The 18,360-nt window shown below is 51.2% G+C and overlaps 1 protein-coding gene across 4 annotated transcripts in view; it reads right to left on the bottom strand.

Annotated features, from left to right (window-relative positions):
• The window catches only part of cdh16 (cadherin 16, KSP-cadherin), a 151,534-nt gene that overhangs the window by 120,382 nt on the left and 12,792 nt on the right, over window positions 1–18,360 (bottom strand). For all 4 annotated transcript variants that reach the window (XM_072517796.1, XM_072517794.1, XM_072517795.1 and 1 more), the window contains exons 3-4: window positions 14,364–14,462; window positions 11,195–11,332 (exon numbers count right to left, since the gene is read on the bottom strand). In XM_072517796.1, coding sequence (XP_072373897.1) covers window positions 11,195–11,332; window positions 14,364–14,462 — 237 coding nt within the window. The remainder of the gene's footprint in view (window positions 1–11,194; window positions 11,333–14,363; window positions 14,463–18,360) is intronic.

The following is an 18,360-nucleotide window of genomic DNA, read 5'->3' as shown; positions in this document are numbered from 1 at the left end:
AGTGTGAGGAGACTGTAGAGGAGTAACTGTCACAGAGTGTGAGGAGACTGCGTAGAGGAGTAACTGTTACAGAGTGTGAGGAGACTGCGTAGAGGAGTAACTGTTACAGAGTGTGAGGAGACTGTAGAGGAGTAACTGTCACAGAGTGTGAGGAGACTCTAGAGGAGTAACTGTCACAGAGTGTGAGGAGACTGCGTAGAGGAGTAACTGTTACAGAGTGTGAGGAGACTGTAGAGGAGTAACTGTCAGAGAGTGTGAGGAGACTGCGTAGAGGAGTAACTGTCAGAGAGTGTGAGGAGACTGCGTAGAGGAGTAACTGTTACATAGTGTGAGGAGACTGCGTAGAGGAGTAACTGTTACTGAGTGTGAGGAGACTGTAGAGGAGTAACTGTCACAGAGTGTGAGGAGACTGCGTAGAGGAGTAACTGTCACAGAGTGTGAGGAGACTGTAGAGGAGTAACTGTTACAGAGTGTGAGGAGACTGTGGAGGAGTAACTGCCACAGAGTGTGAGGAGACTGTAGAGGAGTAACTGTTACAGAGTGTGAGGAGACTGTAGAGGAGTAACTGTCACAGAGTGTGAGGAGACTGCGTAGAGGAGTAACTGTTACAGAGTGTGAGGAGACTGCGTAGAGGAGTAACTGTTCCAGAGTGTGAGGAGACTGTAGAGGAGTAACTGTCAGAGAGTGTGAGGAGACTGCGTAGAGGAGTAACTGTCAGAGAGTGTGAGGAGACTGCGTAGAGGAGTAACTGTCACAGAGTGTGAGGAGACTGCGTAGAGGAGTAACTGTCACAGAGTGTGAGGAGACTGCGTAGAGGAGTAACTGTCAGAGAGTGTGAGGAGACTGTAGGGGAGTAACTGTTACAGAGTGTGAGGAGACTGCGTAGAGGAGTAACTGTTACAGAGTGTGAGGAGACTGCATAGAGGAGTAACTGTTACAGAGTGTGAGGAGACTGCATAGAGGAGTAACTGTTACAGAGTGTGAGGGGACTGCGTAGAGGAGTAACTGTTAGAGTGTGAGGAGTCTGCGTAGAGGACTAACTGTCAGAGAGAGTGAGGAGACCGCGTAGAGGAGTAACTGTTACAGAGAGGAGGAGACTGCTTAGAGGAGTAACTGTCACAGAGTGTGAGGAGACTGCGTAGAGGAGTAACTGTTAGAGTGTGAGGAGTCTGCGTAGAGGAGTAACTGTCAGAGAGAGTGAGGAGACCGCGTAGAGGAGTAACTGTTACAGAGTGTGAGGAGACTGCGTAGAGGAGTAACTGTTACAGAGTGGAGGCGACTGCGTAGAGGAGTAACTGTCACAGAGTGTGAGGAGACTGCGGAGAGGAGTAACTGTTACAGAGTGTGAGGAGACTGTGTAGAGGAGTAACTGTCACAGAGTGTGCGGAGACTGCGTAGAGGAGTAACTGTCACAGAGTGTGAGGAGACTGTAGAGGAGTAACTGTCACAGAGTGTGAGGAGACTGCGTAGAGGAGTAACCGTTACAGAGTGTGAGGAGACTGTAGAGGAGTAACTGTCACAGAGTGTGAGGAGACTGTGTAGAGGAGTAACTGTCACAGAGTGTGAGGAGACTGCGTAGAGGAGTAACTGTCACAGAGTGTGAGGAGTCTGCGTAGAGGAATAACTGTCACAGAGTGTGAGGAGGATGTAGAGGAGTAACTGTTACAGAGTGTGAGGAGACTGCATAGAGGAGTAACTGTCACAGAGTGTGAGGAGGATGTAGAGGAGTAACTGTTACAGAGTGTGAGGAGAATGTAGAGGAGTAACTGTTACAGAGTGTGCGGAGACTGCATAGAGGAGTAACTGTCACAGAGTGTGAGGAGACTGCGTAGAGGAGTAACTGTCGCAGAGTGTGAGGAGTCTGCGTAGAGGAGTAACTGTCACAGAGTATGAGGAGACTGTAGAGGAGTAACTGTCACAGAGTGTGAGGAGAATGTAGAGGAGTAACTGTTACAGAGTGTGAGGAGAATGTAGAGGAGTAACTGTTACAGAGTGTGAGGAGTCTGCGTAGAGGAGTAACTGTCACAGAGTGTGAGGAGACTGCGTAGAGGAGTAACTGTCTCAGAGTGTGAGGAGACTGTAGAGGAGTAACTGTCACAGAGTGTGAGGAGACTGCGTATAGGAGTAACTGTCACAGAGTGTGAGGAGTCTGCGTAGAGGAGTAATTGTCTCAGAGTGTGAGGAGACTGCGTAGAGGAGTAACTGTCACAGAGTGTGAGGAGACCGCGTAGAGGAGTAACTGTCACAGAGTGTGTGGAGACTGCATAGAGGAGTAACTGTCACAGAGTGTGAGGAGACTGCGTAGAGGAGTAACTGTCACAGAATATGAGGAGACTGTAGAGGAGTAACTGTCACAGAGTGTGAGGAGACTGCGTAGAGGAGTAACTGTCACAGAGTGTGAGGAGTCTGCGTAGAGGAGTAATTGTCTCAGAGTGTGAGGAGACTGTAGAGGAGTAACTGTCACAGAGTGTGAGGAGACTGCGTAGAGGAGTAACTGTCACAGAGTGTGAGGAGACCGCGTAGAGGAGTAACTGTCACAGAATATGAGGAGACTGTAGAGGAGTAACTGTCACAGAGTGTGAGGAGTCTGCGTAGAGGAGTAACTGTCACAGAGTGTGAGGAGACTGTAGAGGAGTAACTGTTACAGAGTGTGAGGAGACTGTAGGGGAGTAACTGTCACTGAGTGTGAGGAGACTGTAGAGGAGTAACTGTCACAGAGTGTGAGGAGACTGTAGGGGAGTAACTGTCACAGAGTGTGAGGAGACTGTAGAGGAGTAACTGTCACAGAGTGTGAGGAGACTGCGTAGAGGAGTAACTGTCACAGAGTGTGAGGAGACTGCGTAGAGGAGTAACTGTCACAGAGTGTGAGGAGACTGTAGAGGAGTAACTGTCACAGAGTGTGAGGAGACTGCGTAGAGGAGTAACTGTCACAGAGTGTGAGGAGACTGCGTAGAGGAGTAACTGTCACAGATTGTGAGGAGACTGCGTAGAGGAGTAACTGTCACAGAGTGTGAGGAGACTGCGTAGAGGAGTAACTGTCACAGAGTGTGAGGAGACTGCGTAGAGGAGTAACTGTCACAGAGTGTGAGGAGACTGTAGAGGAGTAACTGTCACAGAGTGTGAGGAGACTGCGTAGAGGAGTAACTGTCACAGAGTGTGAGGAGACTGTAGAGGAGTAACTGTCACAGAGTGTGAGGAGACTGTAGAGGAGTAACTGTCACAGAGTGTGAGGAGACTGCGTAGAGGAGTAACTGTCACAGAGTGTGAGGAGACTGCGTAGAGGAGTAACTGTCACAGAGTGTGAGGAGACTGCGTAGAGGAGTAACTGTCACAGAGTGTGAGGAGACTGCGTAGAGGAGTAACTGTCACAGAGTGTGAGGAGACTGTAGGGGAGTAACTGTCAGAGAGTGTGAGGAGACTGCGTAGAGGAGTAACTGTCACAGAGTGTGAGGAGACTGCGTAGAGGAGTAACTGTTACATAGTGTGAGGAGACTGCGTAGAGGAGTAACTGTCACAGAGTGTGAGGAGTCTGCGTAGAGGAGTAACTGTCAGAGAGTGTGAGGAGACTGTAGAGGAGTAACTGTTACATAGTGTGAGGAGACTGTAGAGGAGTAACTGCCACAGAGTGTGAGGAGACTGTAGATGAGTAACTGTTACAGAGTGTGAGGAGACTGTAGAGGAGTAACTGTCACAGAGTGTGAGGAGACTGCGTAGAGGAGTAACTGTTACAGAGTGTGAGGAGACTGCGTAGAGGAGTAACTGTTACAGAGTGTGAGGAGACTGTAGAGGAGTAACTGTCAGAGAGTGTGAGGAGACTGCGTAGAGGAGTAACCGTTACAGAGTGTGAGGAGACTGTAGAGGAGTAACTGTCACAGAGTGTGAGGAGACTGTGTAGAGGAGTAACTGTCACAGAGTGTGAGGAGACTGCGTAGAGGAGTAACTGTCACAGAGTGTGAGGAGTCTGCGTAGAGGAATAACTGTCACAGAGTGTGAGGAGGATGTAGAGGAGTAACTGTTACAGAGTGTGAGGAGACTGCATAGAGGAGTAACTGTCACAGAGTGTGAGGAGGATGTAGAGGAGTAACTGTTACAGAGTGTGAGGAGAATGTAGAGGAGTAACTGTTACAGAGTGTGAGGAGTCTGCGTAGAGGAGTAACTGTCACATAGTGTGAGGAGACTGTAGAGGAGCAACTGTCACAGAGTGTGAGGAGTCTGCGTAGAGGAGTAACTGTCACAGTGTGAGGAGACTGCGTAGAGGAGTAACTGTTACAGAGTGTGCGGAGACTGCATAGAGGAGTAACCGTTACAGAGTGTGAGGAGACTGTAGAGGAGTAACTGTCAGAGAGTGTGAGGAGACTGCGTAGAGGAGTAACTGTCAGAGAGTGTGAGGAGACTGCGTAGAGGAGTAACTGTTACATAGTGTGAGGAGACTGCGTAGAGGAGTAACTGTTACTGAGTGTGAGGAGACTGTAGAGGAGTAACTGTCACAGAGTGTGAGGAGACTGTAGGGGAGTAACTGTCAGAGAGTGTGAGGAGACTGCGTAGAGGAGTAACTGTCACAGAGTGTGAGGAGACTGCGTAGAGGAGTAACTGTTACATAGTGTGAGGAGACTGCGTAGAGGAGTAACTGTTACAGAGTGTGAGGAGACTAGAGGAGTAACTGTCACAGAGTGTGAGGAGACTGTAGGGGAGTAACTGTCAGAGAGTGTGAGGAGACTGCGTAGAGGAGTAACTGTCACAGAGTGTGAGGAGTCTGCGTAGAGGAGTAACTGTCAGAGAGTGTGAGGAGACTGTAGAGGAGTAACTGTTACAGAGTGTGAGGAGACTGTAGAGGAGTAACTGCCACAGAGTGTGAGGAGACTGTAGAGGAGTAACTGTTACAGAGTGTGAGGAGACTGTAGAGGAGTAACTGTCACAGAGTGTGAGGAGACTGCGTAGAGGAGTAACTGTTACAGAGTGTGAGGAGACTGCGTAGAGGAGTAACTGTTACAGAGTGTGAGGAGACTGTAGAGGAGTAACTGTCAGAGAGTGTGAGGAGACTGCGTAGAGGAGTAACTGTCAGAGAGTGTGAGGAGACTGCGTAGCGGAGTAACTTTCACAGAGTGTGAGGAGACTGCGTAGAGGAGTAACTGTCACAGAGTGTGAGGAGACTGCGTAGAGGAGTAACTGTCAGAGAGTGTGAGGAGACTGTAGGGGAGTAACTGTTACAGAGTGTGAGGAGACTGCGTAGAGGAGTAACTGTTACATAGTGTGAGGAGACTGCGTAGAGGAGTAACTGTTACTGAGTGTGAGGAGATTGTAGAGGAGTAACTGTCACAGAGTGTGAGGAGACTGTGTAGAGGAGTAACTGTCACAGAGTGTGAGGAGACTGTAGAGGAGTAACTGCCACAGAGTGTGAGGAGACTGTAGAGGAGTAACTGTCAGAGAGTGTGAGGAGACTGCGTAGAGGAGTAACTGTCAGAGAGTGTGAGGAGACTGCGTAGAGGAGTAACTGTTACAGAGTGTGAGGAGACTGCGTAGAGGAGTAACTGTTACAGAGTGTGAGGAGACTGTAGAGGAGTAACTGTCACAGAGTGTGAGGAGACTGTGTAGAGGAGTAACTGTCACAGAGTGTGAGGAGACTGTAGAGGAGTAACTGTCACAGAGTGTGAGGAGACTGCGTAGAGGAGTAACTGTTACAGAGTGTGAGGAGACTGCGTAGAGGAGTAACTGTTACAGAGTGTGAGGAGACTGTAGAGGAGTAACTGTCACAGAGTGTGAGGAGACTCTAGAGGAGTAACTGTCACAGAGTGTGAGGAGACTGCGTAGAGGAGTAACTGTTACAGAGTGTGAGGAGACTGTAGAGGAGTAACTGTCAGAGAGTGTGAGGAGACTGCGTAGAGGAGTAACTGTCAGAGAGTGTGAGGAGACTGCGTAGAGGAGTAACTGTTACATAGTGTGAGGAGACTGCGTAGAGGAGTAACTGTTACTGAGTGTGAGGAGACTGTAGAGGAGTAACTGTCACAGAGTGTGAGGAGACTGCGTAGAGGAGTAACTGTCACAGAGTGTGAGGAGACTGTAGAGGAGTAACTGTTACAGAGTGTGAGGAGACTGTGGAGGAGTAACTGCCACAGAGTGTGAGGAGACTGTAGAGGAGTAACTGTTACAGAGTGTGAGGAGACTGTAGAGGAGTAACTGTCACAGAGTGTGAGGAGACTGCGTAGAGGAGTAACTGTTACAGAGTGTGAGGAGACTGCGTAGAGGAGTAACTGTTACAGAGTGTGAGGAGACTGTAGAGGAGTAACTGTCAGAGAGTGTGAGGAGACTGCGTAGAGGAGTAACTGTCAGAGAGTGTGAGGAGACTGCGTAGAGGAGTAACTGTCACAGAGTGTGAGGAGACTGCGTAGAGGAGTAACTGTCACAGAGTGTGAGGAGACTGCGTAGAGGAGTAACTGTCAGAGAGTGTGAGGAGACTGTAGGGGAGTAACTGTTACAGAGTGTGAGGAGACTGCGTAGAGGAGTAACTGTTACAGAGTGTGAGGAGACTGCATAGAGGAGTAACTGTTACAGAGTGTGAGGAGACTGCATAGAGGAGTAACTGTTACAGAGTGTGAGGGGACTGCGTAGAGGAGTAACTGTTAGAGTGTGAGGAGTCTGCGTAGAGGAGTAACTGTCAGAGAGAGTGAGGAGACCGCGTAGAGGAGTAACTGTTACAGAGAGGAGGAGACTGCTTAGAGGAGTAACTGTCACAGAGTGTGAGGAGACTGCGTAGAGGAGTAACTGTTAGAGTGTGAGGAGTCTGCGTAGAGGAGTAACTGTCAGAGAGAGTGAGGAGACCGCGTAGAGGAGTAACTGTTACAGAGTGTGAGGAGACTGCGTAGAGGAGTAACTGTTACAGAGTGGAGGAGACTGCGTAGAGGAGTAACTGTCACAGAGTGTGAGGAGACTGCGTAGAGGAGTAACTGTTACAGAGTGTGAGGAGACTGTGTAGAGGAGTAACTGTCACAGAGTGTGCGGAGACTGCGTAGAGGAGTAACTGTCACAGAGTGTGAGGAGACTGTAGAGGAGTAACTGTCACAGAGTGTGAGGAGACTGCGTAGAGGAGTAACCGTTACAGAGTGTGAGGAGACTGTAGAGGAGTAACTGTCACAGAGTGTGAGGAGACTGTGTAGAGGAGTAACTGTCACAGAGTGTGAGGAGACTGCGTAGAGGAGTAACTGTCACAGAGTGTGAGGAGTCTGCGTAGAGGAATAACTGTCACAGAGTGTGAGGAGGATGTAGAGGAGTAACTGTTACAGAGTGTGAGGAGACTGCATAGAGGAGTAACTGTCACAGAGTGTGAGGAGGATGTAGAGGAGTAACTGTTACAGAGTGTGAGGAGAATGTAGAGGAGTAACTGTTACAGAGTGTGCGGAGACTGCATAGAGGAGTAACTGTCACAGAGTGTGAGGAGACTGCGTAGAGGAGTAACTGTCGCAGAGTGTGAGGAGTCTGCGTAGAGGAGTAACTGTCACAGAGTATGAGGAGACTGTAGAGGAGTAACTGTCACAGAGTGTGAGGAGAATGTAGAGGAGTAACTGTTACAGAGTGTGAGGAGAATGTAGAGGAGTAACTGTTAGAGAGTGTGAGGAGTCTGCGTAGAGGAGTAACTGTCACAGAGTGTGAGGAGACTGCGTAGAGGAGTAACTGTCTCAGAGTGTGAGGAGACTGTAGAGGAGTAACTGACACAGAGTGTGAGGAGACTGCATAGAGGAGTAACTGTCTCAGAGTGTGAGGAGACTGTAGAGGAGTAACTGTCACAGAGTGTGAGGAGACTGCGTAGAGGAGTAACTGTCACAGAGTGTGAGGAGTCTGCGTAGAGGAGTAATTGTCTCAGAGTGTGAGGAGACTGCGTAGAGGAGTAACTGTCACAGAGTGTGAGGAGACCGCGTAGAGGAGTAACTGTCACAGAGTGTGTGGAGACTGCATAGAGGAGTAACTGTCACAGAGTGTGAGGAGACTGCGTAGAGGAGTAACTGTCACAGAATATGAGGAGACTGTAGAGGAGTAACTGTCACAGAGTGTGAGGAGACTGCGTAGAGGAGTAACTGTCACAGAGTGTGAGGAGTCTGCGTAGAGGAGTAATTGTCTCAGAGTGTGAGGAGACTGCGTAGAGGAGTAACTGTCACAGAGTGTGAGGAGACCGCGTAGAGGAGTAACTGTCACAGAGTGTGTGGAGACTGCATAAAGGAGTAACTGTCACAGAGTGTGAGGAGACTGCGTAGAAGAGTAACTGTCACAGAATATGAGGAGACTGTCGAGGAGTAACTGTCACAGAGTGTGAGGAGTCTGCGTAGAGGAGTAACTGTCACAGAGTGTGAGGAGACTGTAGAGGAGTAACTGTTACAGAGTGTGAGGAGACTGTAGGGGAGTAACTGTCACTGAGTGTGAGGAGACTGTAGAGGAGTAACTGTCACAGAGTGTGAGGAGACTGTAGGGGAGTAACTGTCACAGAGTGTGAGGAGACTGTAGAGGAGTAACTGTCACAGAGTGTGAGGAGACTGCGTAGAGGAGTAACTGTCACAGAGTGTGAGGAGACTGCGTAGAGGAGTAACTGTCACAGAGTGTGAGGAGACTGTAGAGGAGTAACTGTCACAGAGTGTGAGGAGACTGCGTAGAGGAGTAACTGTCACAGAGTGTGAGGAGACTGCGTAGAGGAGTAACTGTCACAGAGTGTGAGGAGACTGCGTAGAGGAGTAACTGTCACAGAGTGTGAGGAGACTGTGTAGAGGAGTAACTGTCACAGAGTGTGAGGAGACTGCGTAGAGGAGTAACTGTCACAGAGTGTGAGGAGACTGTAGAGGAGTAACTGTCACAGAGTGTGAGGAGACTGCGTAGAGGAGTAACTGTCACAGAGTGTGAGGAGACTGTAGAGGAGTAACTGTCACAGAGTGTGAGGAGACTGTAGAGGAGTAACTGTCACAGAGTGTGAGGAGACTGCGTAGAGGAGTAACTGTCACAGAGTGTGAGGAGACTGCGTAGAGGAGTAACTGTCACAGAGTGTGAGGAGACTGCGTAGAGGAGTAACTGTCACAGAGTGTGAGGAGACTGCGTAGAGGAGTAACTGTCACAGAGTGTGAGGAGACTGCGTAGAGGAGTAACTGTCACAGAGTGTGAGGAGACTGTAGAGGAGTAACTGTCACAGAGTGTGAGGAGACTGCGTAGAGGAGTAACTGTCACAGAGTGTGAGGAGACTGCGTAGGGCAACAGAACAGTGGTTTCAGCTTAAATGAGATAAGAGATTAACCCAAACCCAACATTAACCCTCGTCTGACACTCCAATTCCATGGAGTCAGATTATCATGGATTGATTTGGCTACAAATAATCCTTTTACTCACTTAACTTGCATTTGTCTTAAAGCCAAATTGCCACAGTCCCAGATGACCATGAGCTGCTTTCCCCTTTGAGGGGGAGAGCTGACTGATGGTGATTTAACCTGAGGGTCACCACCCCTCAGGCGTGGTGCAAGGTTGAGAAGGCGGGGCCTTAGTGAATAACCTCAGCCGGTACAGGAATTGAACCCGCGCTGTTGGCCTCGCTCTGCAGCACGAACCAGCCGCCCAGCCAACTGAGCAAAACCAGCCCCCACATTGTTTGCACATCACTAGCGGGCCCGACCCGGGATTCTCCGGGGCCTCCGCGATTCCCCGCCTCCGAGGAGCCGAGTTCCCGACAGCGCGGTTCACTTGTGCTTTTAAAAATCGTGAAACCGGCATGGCGGCTGCTGAGGGAGAGAGGGGGGGGTGCGGAAAGTGTCCAATATCGCCATAGCGTGCTGACAATTGTGCCGCTGGCCGGGTGTTTCTGCCAGGGCCGGGGGGGGAGTAGCGGGGGGTGGGCCGGAGGTGGGCTGTGGGGTCGGAGTGGACGGGCAAGGAACACCATTGCCGCAGCCGGAAAGGCAGCCATGCAGCTGTGCACACCGCTGACTGCTCACCGTGAACTTAGGGCCATGGGTCGTATAGGTGCCCCCCCCCCCAGGCCACCCCCCCCCCCCTCCCCCCGAGTGCCCTCTGGCCCCCACTGATCCAGCAGCTGTATGGGCGCGCTCCAGCACAACCAGTGCCATCTTGTTGGCTGGGGTGAGTGTGTGTGGTTGGCCAGCATTTATTGCCCATCCCTAGTTGCCCTTCAGAAGGTGGGGGTGAGCTGCCTTCTTGAACCACTGCGGCCCTTGACGTGTAGGTACACCCACAATGCTGTTAGGGAGAGAGTTGCAGGATTTTGCCCCAGGGACAGTGAAGGAACAGCGATATATTTCCAAGTCAGGGTGGTGAGTGACTTGGAGGGGAACCTAGCCTTTGACCTGCCCTGGTAGCCACAGTATTAATGTGACTGAGTCCAGTTCAGTTTCTGATCAATGGTAACCCCCAGGATGTTGATTGTGGGGGATTCAGCGATGTTAATGCCATTGAATGTCAAGGGGCGGTGGTTAGACCCTCCCTTGTAGGAGATGGTCATTGCCTGGCACTTGTGTGGCGTGAATGGAACTTGCCACTTGTCAGCCCCAAGCCTGGATATTGTCCAGGTCTTGCTGCATTTGGACAGGGACTGCTTCAATATCTGAGGAGTCACGAATGGTGCTGAACATTGTGCAGTCATCAGCAAACATCCCCACTTCTGATCTTATGATAGAATGAAGGTAATTTATGAAGCAGCTGAAGATGGTTGGGCCGAGGACACGACCCTGAGGAACTCCTGCAGTGATGTCCTGGATCTGAGATGATTGACCTCCAACCACCACAACCATCTTCCTTTATGCCAAGTATGGCTCCAACCATCGGAGAGTTTTCCCTCTGATTCCCATTGGCTCCAGTTTAGCTCGGGCTCCTTGATGCCACACTCGGTCAGATGCTGCCTTGATGCCAGGGTCAGTCACTCTCACCTCACTCTGAGGGACTGTGCCATTTTTATTCAAATACTTGTATTGTTTGGTTAATTGGCAGGAGAAGGGGTGGGTGGTGAGAATCGAGCAAAGCAATTTTTTAATTATGCGCGGGTAGAATCAGTCTCTACCTGGAGGTAACATTTTAATTTTCCCAGTTGTCTTCCCTGTTAGGAGCAGAATGGACAATGCCGAAGGAAGCAGTGACACAGGGTAGTGCTTTGCCCCTTTGCTTTAGACTGAAGGGCCTTGGCTCTGCAGGAACGTACATACTGCGTGAGTTTACATACCTGCAGCTCATACAAAGACTGCTCTTCTCGATCAAAAGACTTGACAGCAAAGAGCAAATCTTGGTTTTCAATCCCAAACGTTCCATTGTAATCATCAACGAGTGAGACTCCGAATTCACCAGCAGCATCTGTATCAATCTGAAGTTAGAAATATTAGCTAAAAATTAATAAGAATTCTAGTCACCCCACCCCCCCCCCCCCCCCCCAGCCCCTGCCCCTGATTCACTATATCCCCCCCCGGGCCCCCTACGCACATCCCGCCCCCAGGTCCCCTATGCACACCCCTCCCGCGACCCTGTACTTACACCCCACCCCCGAACCTGTACTCCACCCCTTGCCCCTGACCCTGTATTCACTACTCCACCCCCCACCCACCCAACCCTCAGTCCCAAACTCACTACTCCCTCACAACCCTTTTTTAAAAAAAAATTTACAGGATGTGGGCGTGGCTGGTTAGGCCAGCATTTATTGCCCATCCCTAGTTGCCCTTCCGAAGGTGGTGGTGAGCTGCCTTCTTGAACTGCTGCAGTCCCTGAGGTGTAGGTACACCTACTGTGCTGTTAGGGAGGGAGTTGCAGGCTGTTGCCCCAGTGACAGTGAAGGAATGGAGATATATTTCCAAGTCAGGGTGGTGAGTGACTCGGAGGGGAACCTCCAGGTGGTGGGGTTCCCAGGTATCTGCTGCTCTTGTCCTTCTAGATGGTAGTGGTCATGGGTTTGGAAGGTGCTGCCAAAGGAACTTTGGTGAGTTCCTGCAGTGCACCTTGTAGGTGGTACACACGGCTGCCACTGTTCATTGGTGATGGAAGGTTTGAATATTTGTGGAAGGGGGAGCAATCAAGCGGGGCTGCTTTGTCCTGGATGGTGTCGAGCTTCTTGAGTGTTGTTGGAGCTGCACTCATCCAGGCAAGTGGAGAGTATTCCATCACACTCCTGACTTGCGCCTTGTAGATGGTGGACAGGCTTTGGGGGGGGTCAGGAAGTGAGTTACCCGCCGCAGGATTCCCAGCCTCTGACCTGCCCTGGTAGCCACAGTATTTATATGGCTGGGTCCAGTTCAGTTTCTGATCAATGGTAACCCCCAGGATGTTGATAGTGGGGGATTCAGCGATGGTAATGCCATTGAATGTCAAGGGGCGATGGTTAGATTCTCTCTTGTCGGAGATGATCATTGCCTGACACTAGTGTGGTGCGAATGTAACTTGTCACTTGTCAGCCCCGAGCCTGGACATTGTCCAGGTCTTGCTGCATTTGGACAGGGACTGGCTTCATTATCTGAGGAGTCACGAATGGTGCTGAACATTGTGCAGTCATCAGCAAACATCCCCACTTTTGACCTCTGTCAATGCAGCACTCCCTCAGTACTGACTCTCTGACACTGAGGCACTCCCTCAGTACTGACCCTCTGACAGTGCAGCACTCCCTCAGTACTGACCCTCTGACAGTGCAGCACTCCCTCAGTACTGACCCTCTGACACTGAGGCACTCCCTCAGTACTGACCCTCTGACAGTGCAGCACTCCCTCAGTACTGACCCTCTGACAGTGCGGCACTCCCTCAGTACTGACCCTCTGACAGTGCAGCACTCCCTCAGTACTGACCCTCTGACAGTGCAGCACTCCCTCAGTACTGACCCTCTGACACTGAGGCACTCCCTCAGTACTGACCCTCTGACAGTGCAGCACTCCCTCAGTACTGACCCTCTGACAGTGCGGCGCTCCCTCAGTACTGACCCTCTGACAGTGCAGCACTCCCTCAGTACTGACCCTCTGACAGTGCAGCACCCCCTCAGTACTGACCCTCTGACAGTGCAGCATTCCCTCAGTACTGACTCTCTGAAAGTGCAGCACTCCCTCAGGACTGACCCCACAACAGTGCAACAGTCCCTCAGTACTGACCCTCTGACAGTGCAGCACTCCCTCAGTACTGACCCTCTGACATGTGGCACTCCCTCAGTATTGAACCTCTGACAGTGCAGCACTCTCTCAGTACTGACCCTCTGACATGTGGCACTCCCTCAGTACTGATCCTCTGACAGTGCGGCACTCCCTCAGTACTGACCCTCTGACAGTGCAGCACTCCCTCAGTACTGACCCTCTGACAGTGCAGCACTCCCTCAGTACTGACCCTCTGACAGTGCGGCACTCCCTCAGTACTGACCCTCTGACAGTGCAGCACTCCCTCAGTACTGACCCTCTGACAGTGCAGCACTCCCTCAGTACTGACTCTCTGACAGTGCCGCGCTCCCTCAGTACTGACCCTGTGACAGTGCAGCACTCCCTCAGTACTGACTCTCTGACAGTGCAGCACTCCCTCAGTACTGACCCTCTGACAGTGCAGCACTCCCTCAGTACTGACTCTCTGACAGTGCAGCGCTCCCTCAGTACTGACCCTGTGACAGTGCAGCACTCCCTCAGTACTGACTCTCTGACAGTGCAGCACTCCCTCAGTACTGACCCTCTGACAGTGCAGCACTCCCTCAGTACTGACCCTCTGACAGTGCAGCACTCCCTCAGTACTGACTCTCTGACAGTGCAGCGCTCCCTCAGTACTGACCCTCTGACAATGCGGCACTCCCTCAGTACTTACCCTCTGACAGTGCGGCACTCCCTCAGTACTGACCCTCTGACAGTGCGGCACTCCCTCAGTACTGACTCTCTGACAGTGCAGCACTCCCTCAGTACTGACCCTCTGACAGTGCAGCACTCCCTCAGTACTGACTCTCTGACAGTGCAGCACTCCCTCAGTCCTGACCCTCTGACAGTGCAGCACTCCCTCAGTACTGACTCTCTGACAGTGCAGCACTCCCTCAGTACTGACCCTCTGACAGTGCGGCACTCCCTCAGTACTGACTCTCTGACAGTGCAGCACTCCCTCAGTACTGACCCTCTGACAGTGCAGCACTCCCTCAGTACTGACTCTCTGACAGTGCAGCGCTCCCTCAGTACTGACCCGTGACAGTGCAGCACTCCCTCAATACTGGGGATCGGGGAGGCGGGCGGGTCGGGGGGGCAGAGAGGTCGGGGGGGGGGGGGTCATGGGGGTTGGGGTGGGTCGGGGGGGTCTGGGGGGGGCAGAGGGGTCGGGGGGGCGGTAAGTGGGGTAATGGGTCTATGTGGGGCCGTCTTTCAGAGGTCTCGGATAACTAATCTTTCAAACTAGAGTCTTACCCTCGCTAGGTACCAAGGAAATTCACCAACATAATTCTCGGGCACTGTCACCACCTTGGCTGTGGACAGAATGCTGAGAGCGGACAACAGAGCACCAATCTGTTCAGAGGCAAATGTTGGAAGAATTATTTGTCCATGTTACGAACAGACACACAGAATACAAAAGCAAGAAATCTATGCTAAAGTCTTATAAAATCAAACTGGTTCGGCATCAGCTGGAATATTGGATCTTATTGTGGCTCCACGCCTGAGGACACGTGTCAAAGCCTTGGCCAGGGTGTGGAGGAAGTTTGCCAGGGATGTGCAGAGACTGGCGAGGCTGGGCTTGTTCTCCTTCGAGCAGAGAAGGTCGAGAGGAGATTTCACCGAATCCCTACAGTGCAGAAGGAACCAATTCAGTCCCTCGAGTCTCCACAGATCCAATACAGACCTTCGGAGATGCTTTGATTGTGTGCACAGAGAGAAACTAAAGATCATAAACACAGAACAAAGCACAAACAGAATGGGCAGTTGAGAATTCAGCAGAAATGGAAGGGAGGAAAGGAGAAGCTTGCTACATTCCTTGCCTTTTCCTCCAAGATAGCCAGATATGTAGTGTTGACAGGGAGTATAAAAATAAAAAGTTTGAATCAAAACAAATTTATTATACGCTACTAAACTAAATGAAGTTCGCACACCATACTGAGTTACAGATATTAAACTAATGATACTGAATCTGTGGTACAGTAATGAATATTCTATCTAACTACACTATGACTTGACCTTGTGCTATATTTCTACATTCAGTTTACACTCTGACCGTAGAGCATATAGTGCAGAAGGAGGCCATTCGGCCCATCGAGTCTGCACCAACCCATTTATGCCCTCACTTCCACCCTATCCCCGTAGCCCAATAAACCCCCTCCTAACTTTTTGGGACACTAAGGGCAATTTATCATCGCCAATCCACCTAACCTGCACGTCTTTGGACTGTGGGAGGAAACCGCAGCACCCGGAGGAAACCCACGCAGACACGGGGGGAACGTGCAGACTCCACACAGACAGTGACCCAAACCGGGAATCGAACCTGGGACCCTGGAGCTGTGAATCAACAGTGCTAACCACTGTGCTACTGTGCTGCCCTCTGCTCTCTTCAGCTTCTCTTTAGCTTCTCCCAGAATTCCTAGAGATGCTGTCTTCTATACAGTGAATTAGTACCGCCATCTAGTGTTTGATTTACACATAGTTTCATATGTTAACTCTTTACTATACTGATACTATACATATCATTACAAAGCTGTTTTTAATTAATTAGTTTAAAATAAAGTGAATTATTTACATGAAACTTTCAATAATTAAACATACAAACAAGGTTAGATTGAGATGGGAATATGGATGCAGACATTGGACCCACAGACGTAGGAAGGGGGAACATTATCTGGACACTTTGATCCTGCACATAGTCAGGCTCCTTAATTAAGAAGTGGTTTTGAGTTGGTCGATGGTCAGGGGACAGGAGGCTGTGAGTCAGGCAGGTGTGTGGATCCAGGGTACAGTGGTGGAGGGGTCTTTGCCTTTGTCACTCGAGGTATTTACTATCCGTGTGGGTGAGAACAAAGACAGCAGGGCAGATGCAGAGGCTGACCATAGCATTGGAGACTGTTCAAGTGGGGGGAATGAAAAGGCGTGTGGCGACGGACTTCCGGGTGCGGCGATGACCAGCTAAGTCGCACGTTTCGGCAGCTCCCGGTGGAACGGACTTTTGGGCTCTTGATAGGAGCCCCAACGGCAATTTTAACGGCTAAAAACACCGTGCGGTAAACCAGAAGGGTGTTCCCCCTGGACACGGATGGAAAAAGGAGAGGAAAGTGGCCGGATTGCAGCGGATCCTTTGGAACAACGGCAAGGAAGACAAGCAGAAACCAAGATGGCGTCGGAAGGTGGCAGTTTCATATGGGGCCCTGAACAACAAGAGTTCTTGAAATGCTGCGTGGAGGAGATAAAAAAGGAAATGAAGAAAGAGTTGTTGGCCCCGATACTACAGGCGATCGAAGGGCTGAAAGAGGAACAAAAGACCCAGGAGCAGGAGCTTCGGGTCGTGAAGGTGAAAGCAGCCAAGAATGAGAACGATATACAGGGCCTGGTGGTGAAGTCGGAGATACAGGAGGCACATCAGAAACGATCTGTGGAGAGGTTGGAGGCACTGGAAAACAACGCAAGGAGGAACAACTTGAGGATTCTTGGCCTTCCTGAAGGTGTGGAGGGGGCGGACGTCGGGGCATATGTGAGCACGATGCTGCACTCGTTAATGGGAGCGGAGGCCCCGACGGGTCCGTTGGAGGTGGAGGGAGCATACCGAGTTATGGTGCGAGGATCGAGAGCAGGAGAAACTCCCAGAGCCATAGTGGTGAGATTCCTCCGTTTTAAGGATAGAGAAATGGTCCTTAGATGGGCGAAGAAAACTCGGTGCAGTAAATGGGAGAACGCGGTTATCCGCGTTTATCAAGACTGGAGTGCGGAGGTGGCGAGAAGGAGGGCGAGCTTTAATCGGGCCAAGGCGGTACTTCACAAAAGGAAGATAAAATTTGGAATGCTGCAACCGGCAAGACTGTGGGTCACATATCAAGGGAGGCACCACTACTTTGAGACGGCGGATGAAGCGTGGACTTTTATTGTAGAAGAAAAATTGGAATGAGTGGATTATGAAAAAGAACGTTTGGACAAAGTGGTGGGGCGAATGGGGGGGGGGGCGAAGAGGGGTTTTATGTTCTAATCCTGCGGTATGGTAACTTTTCTTTCTCCCACAGGTGGTGATGGGGGGAGGTGGGGAGGGAGAGGAGATGGGGCGTTGGCCATGGGAGGCGGGGCCGAGGGAGAGGCGCGGGCTTGGTTCCCGCGCTATGATAATTATGGCGGGAATAGAGAAGCAGGAAGGAGGGGGCGTCGCACGGTGCGAGCCGTGGTCACGGGGGGAAGCCGAGGTCAGCCAGAGTTTGCTGACTTCTGGGAGCAACATGGGGGGAGTAATTACGCTAGCGGGGGGTCTAGCGGGGGGGTGGGAGGGGGGAATTACTGGGTTGCTGCTGCTGGGGAAAGGGGGGAGTGGGTACGGGAGAGGATGGGCGGGGGGGCACCGCCTGGGGGAGATACAGCTGCGTGGGAACTGGGTGAGAAGCTGGAAAAAGATGATGGCTAACCGGCAAGGGGGGGGGGGGTGGGAAGCCCCCCAACTCGGCTGATCACGTGGAACGTGAGAGGGCTCAACGGGCCGATAAAGAGGGCACGAGTACTCGCACACCTTAAGAAACTTAAAGCAGATGTGGTTATGTTACAGGAAACGCACCTGAAACTGATAGACCAGGTTAGGCTGCGCAAAGGATGGGTGGGGCAGGTGTTCCATTCGGGGCTGGATGCGAAAAACAGGGGGGTGGCTATATTAGTGGGGAAGCGGGTAATGTTCGAGGCAAAGACTATAGTGGCGGATAACGGGGGCAGATACGTGATGGTGAGTGGCAAATTACAGGGAGAGATGGTGGTTTTGGTAAACGTGTATGCCCCGAACTGGGATGATGCCAACTTTATGAGGCGAATGCTAGGACGCATCCCGGACCTAGAGACGGGAAAGCTGATAATGGGGGGAGACATTAACACGGTGTTGGAACCAAGGCTGGATAGGTCGAAGTCCAGGACTGGTAGGAGGCCGGCAGCAGCCAAGGTGCTTAAGGATTTTATGGAGCAGATGGAAGGTGTGGACCCGTGGAGATTCAGTAGACCTAGGAGTAAGGAGTTCTCGTTTTTCTCCTATGTCCATAAAGTCTATTCGCGCATAGACTTTTTTGTGTTGGGTAGGGCATTGATCCCGAGGGTGAGGGGAACGGAATATACGGCTATAGCCATTTCGGATCATGCCCCACACTGGGTAGACTTGGAGATAGGGGAGGAAACAGGAGGGCGCCCACCCTGGAGAATGGACATGGGACTAATGGCGGATGAGGGGGTGTGCCTAAGGGTGAGGGGA

The sequence above is a fragment of the Scyliorhinus torazame genome, chromosome 10 (assembly GCF_047496885.1).
Source record: "Scyliorhinus torazame isolate Kashiwa2021f chromosome 10, sScyTor2.1, whole genome shotgun sequence".
Lineage (NCBI taxonomy): Eukaryota > Metazoa > Chordata > Chondrichthyes > Carcharhiniformes > Scyliorhinidae > Scyliorhinus > Scyliorhinus torazame.
The sequence above is the reverse complement of the archived record's forward strand: the minus strand, read 5'-3'. Positions and strand labels throughout refer to the sequence as shown.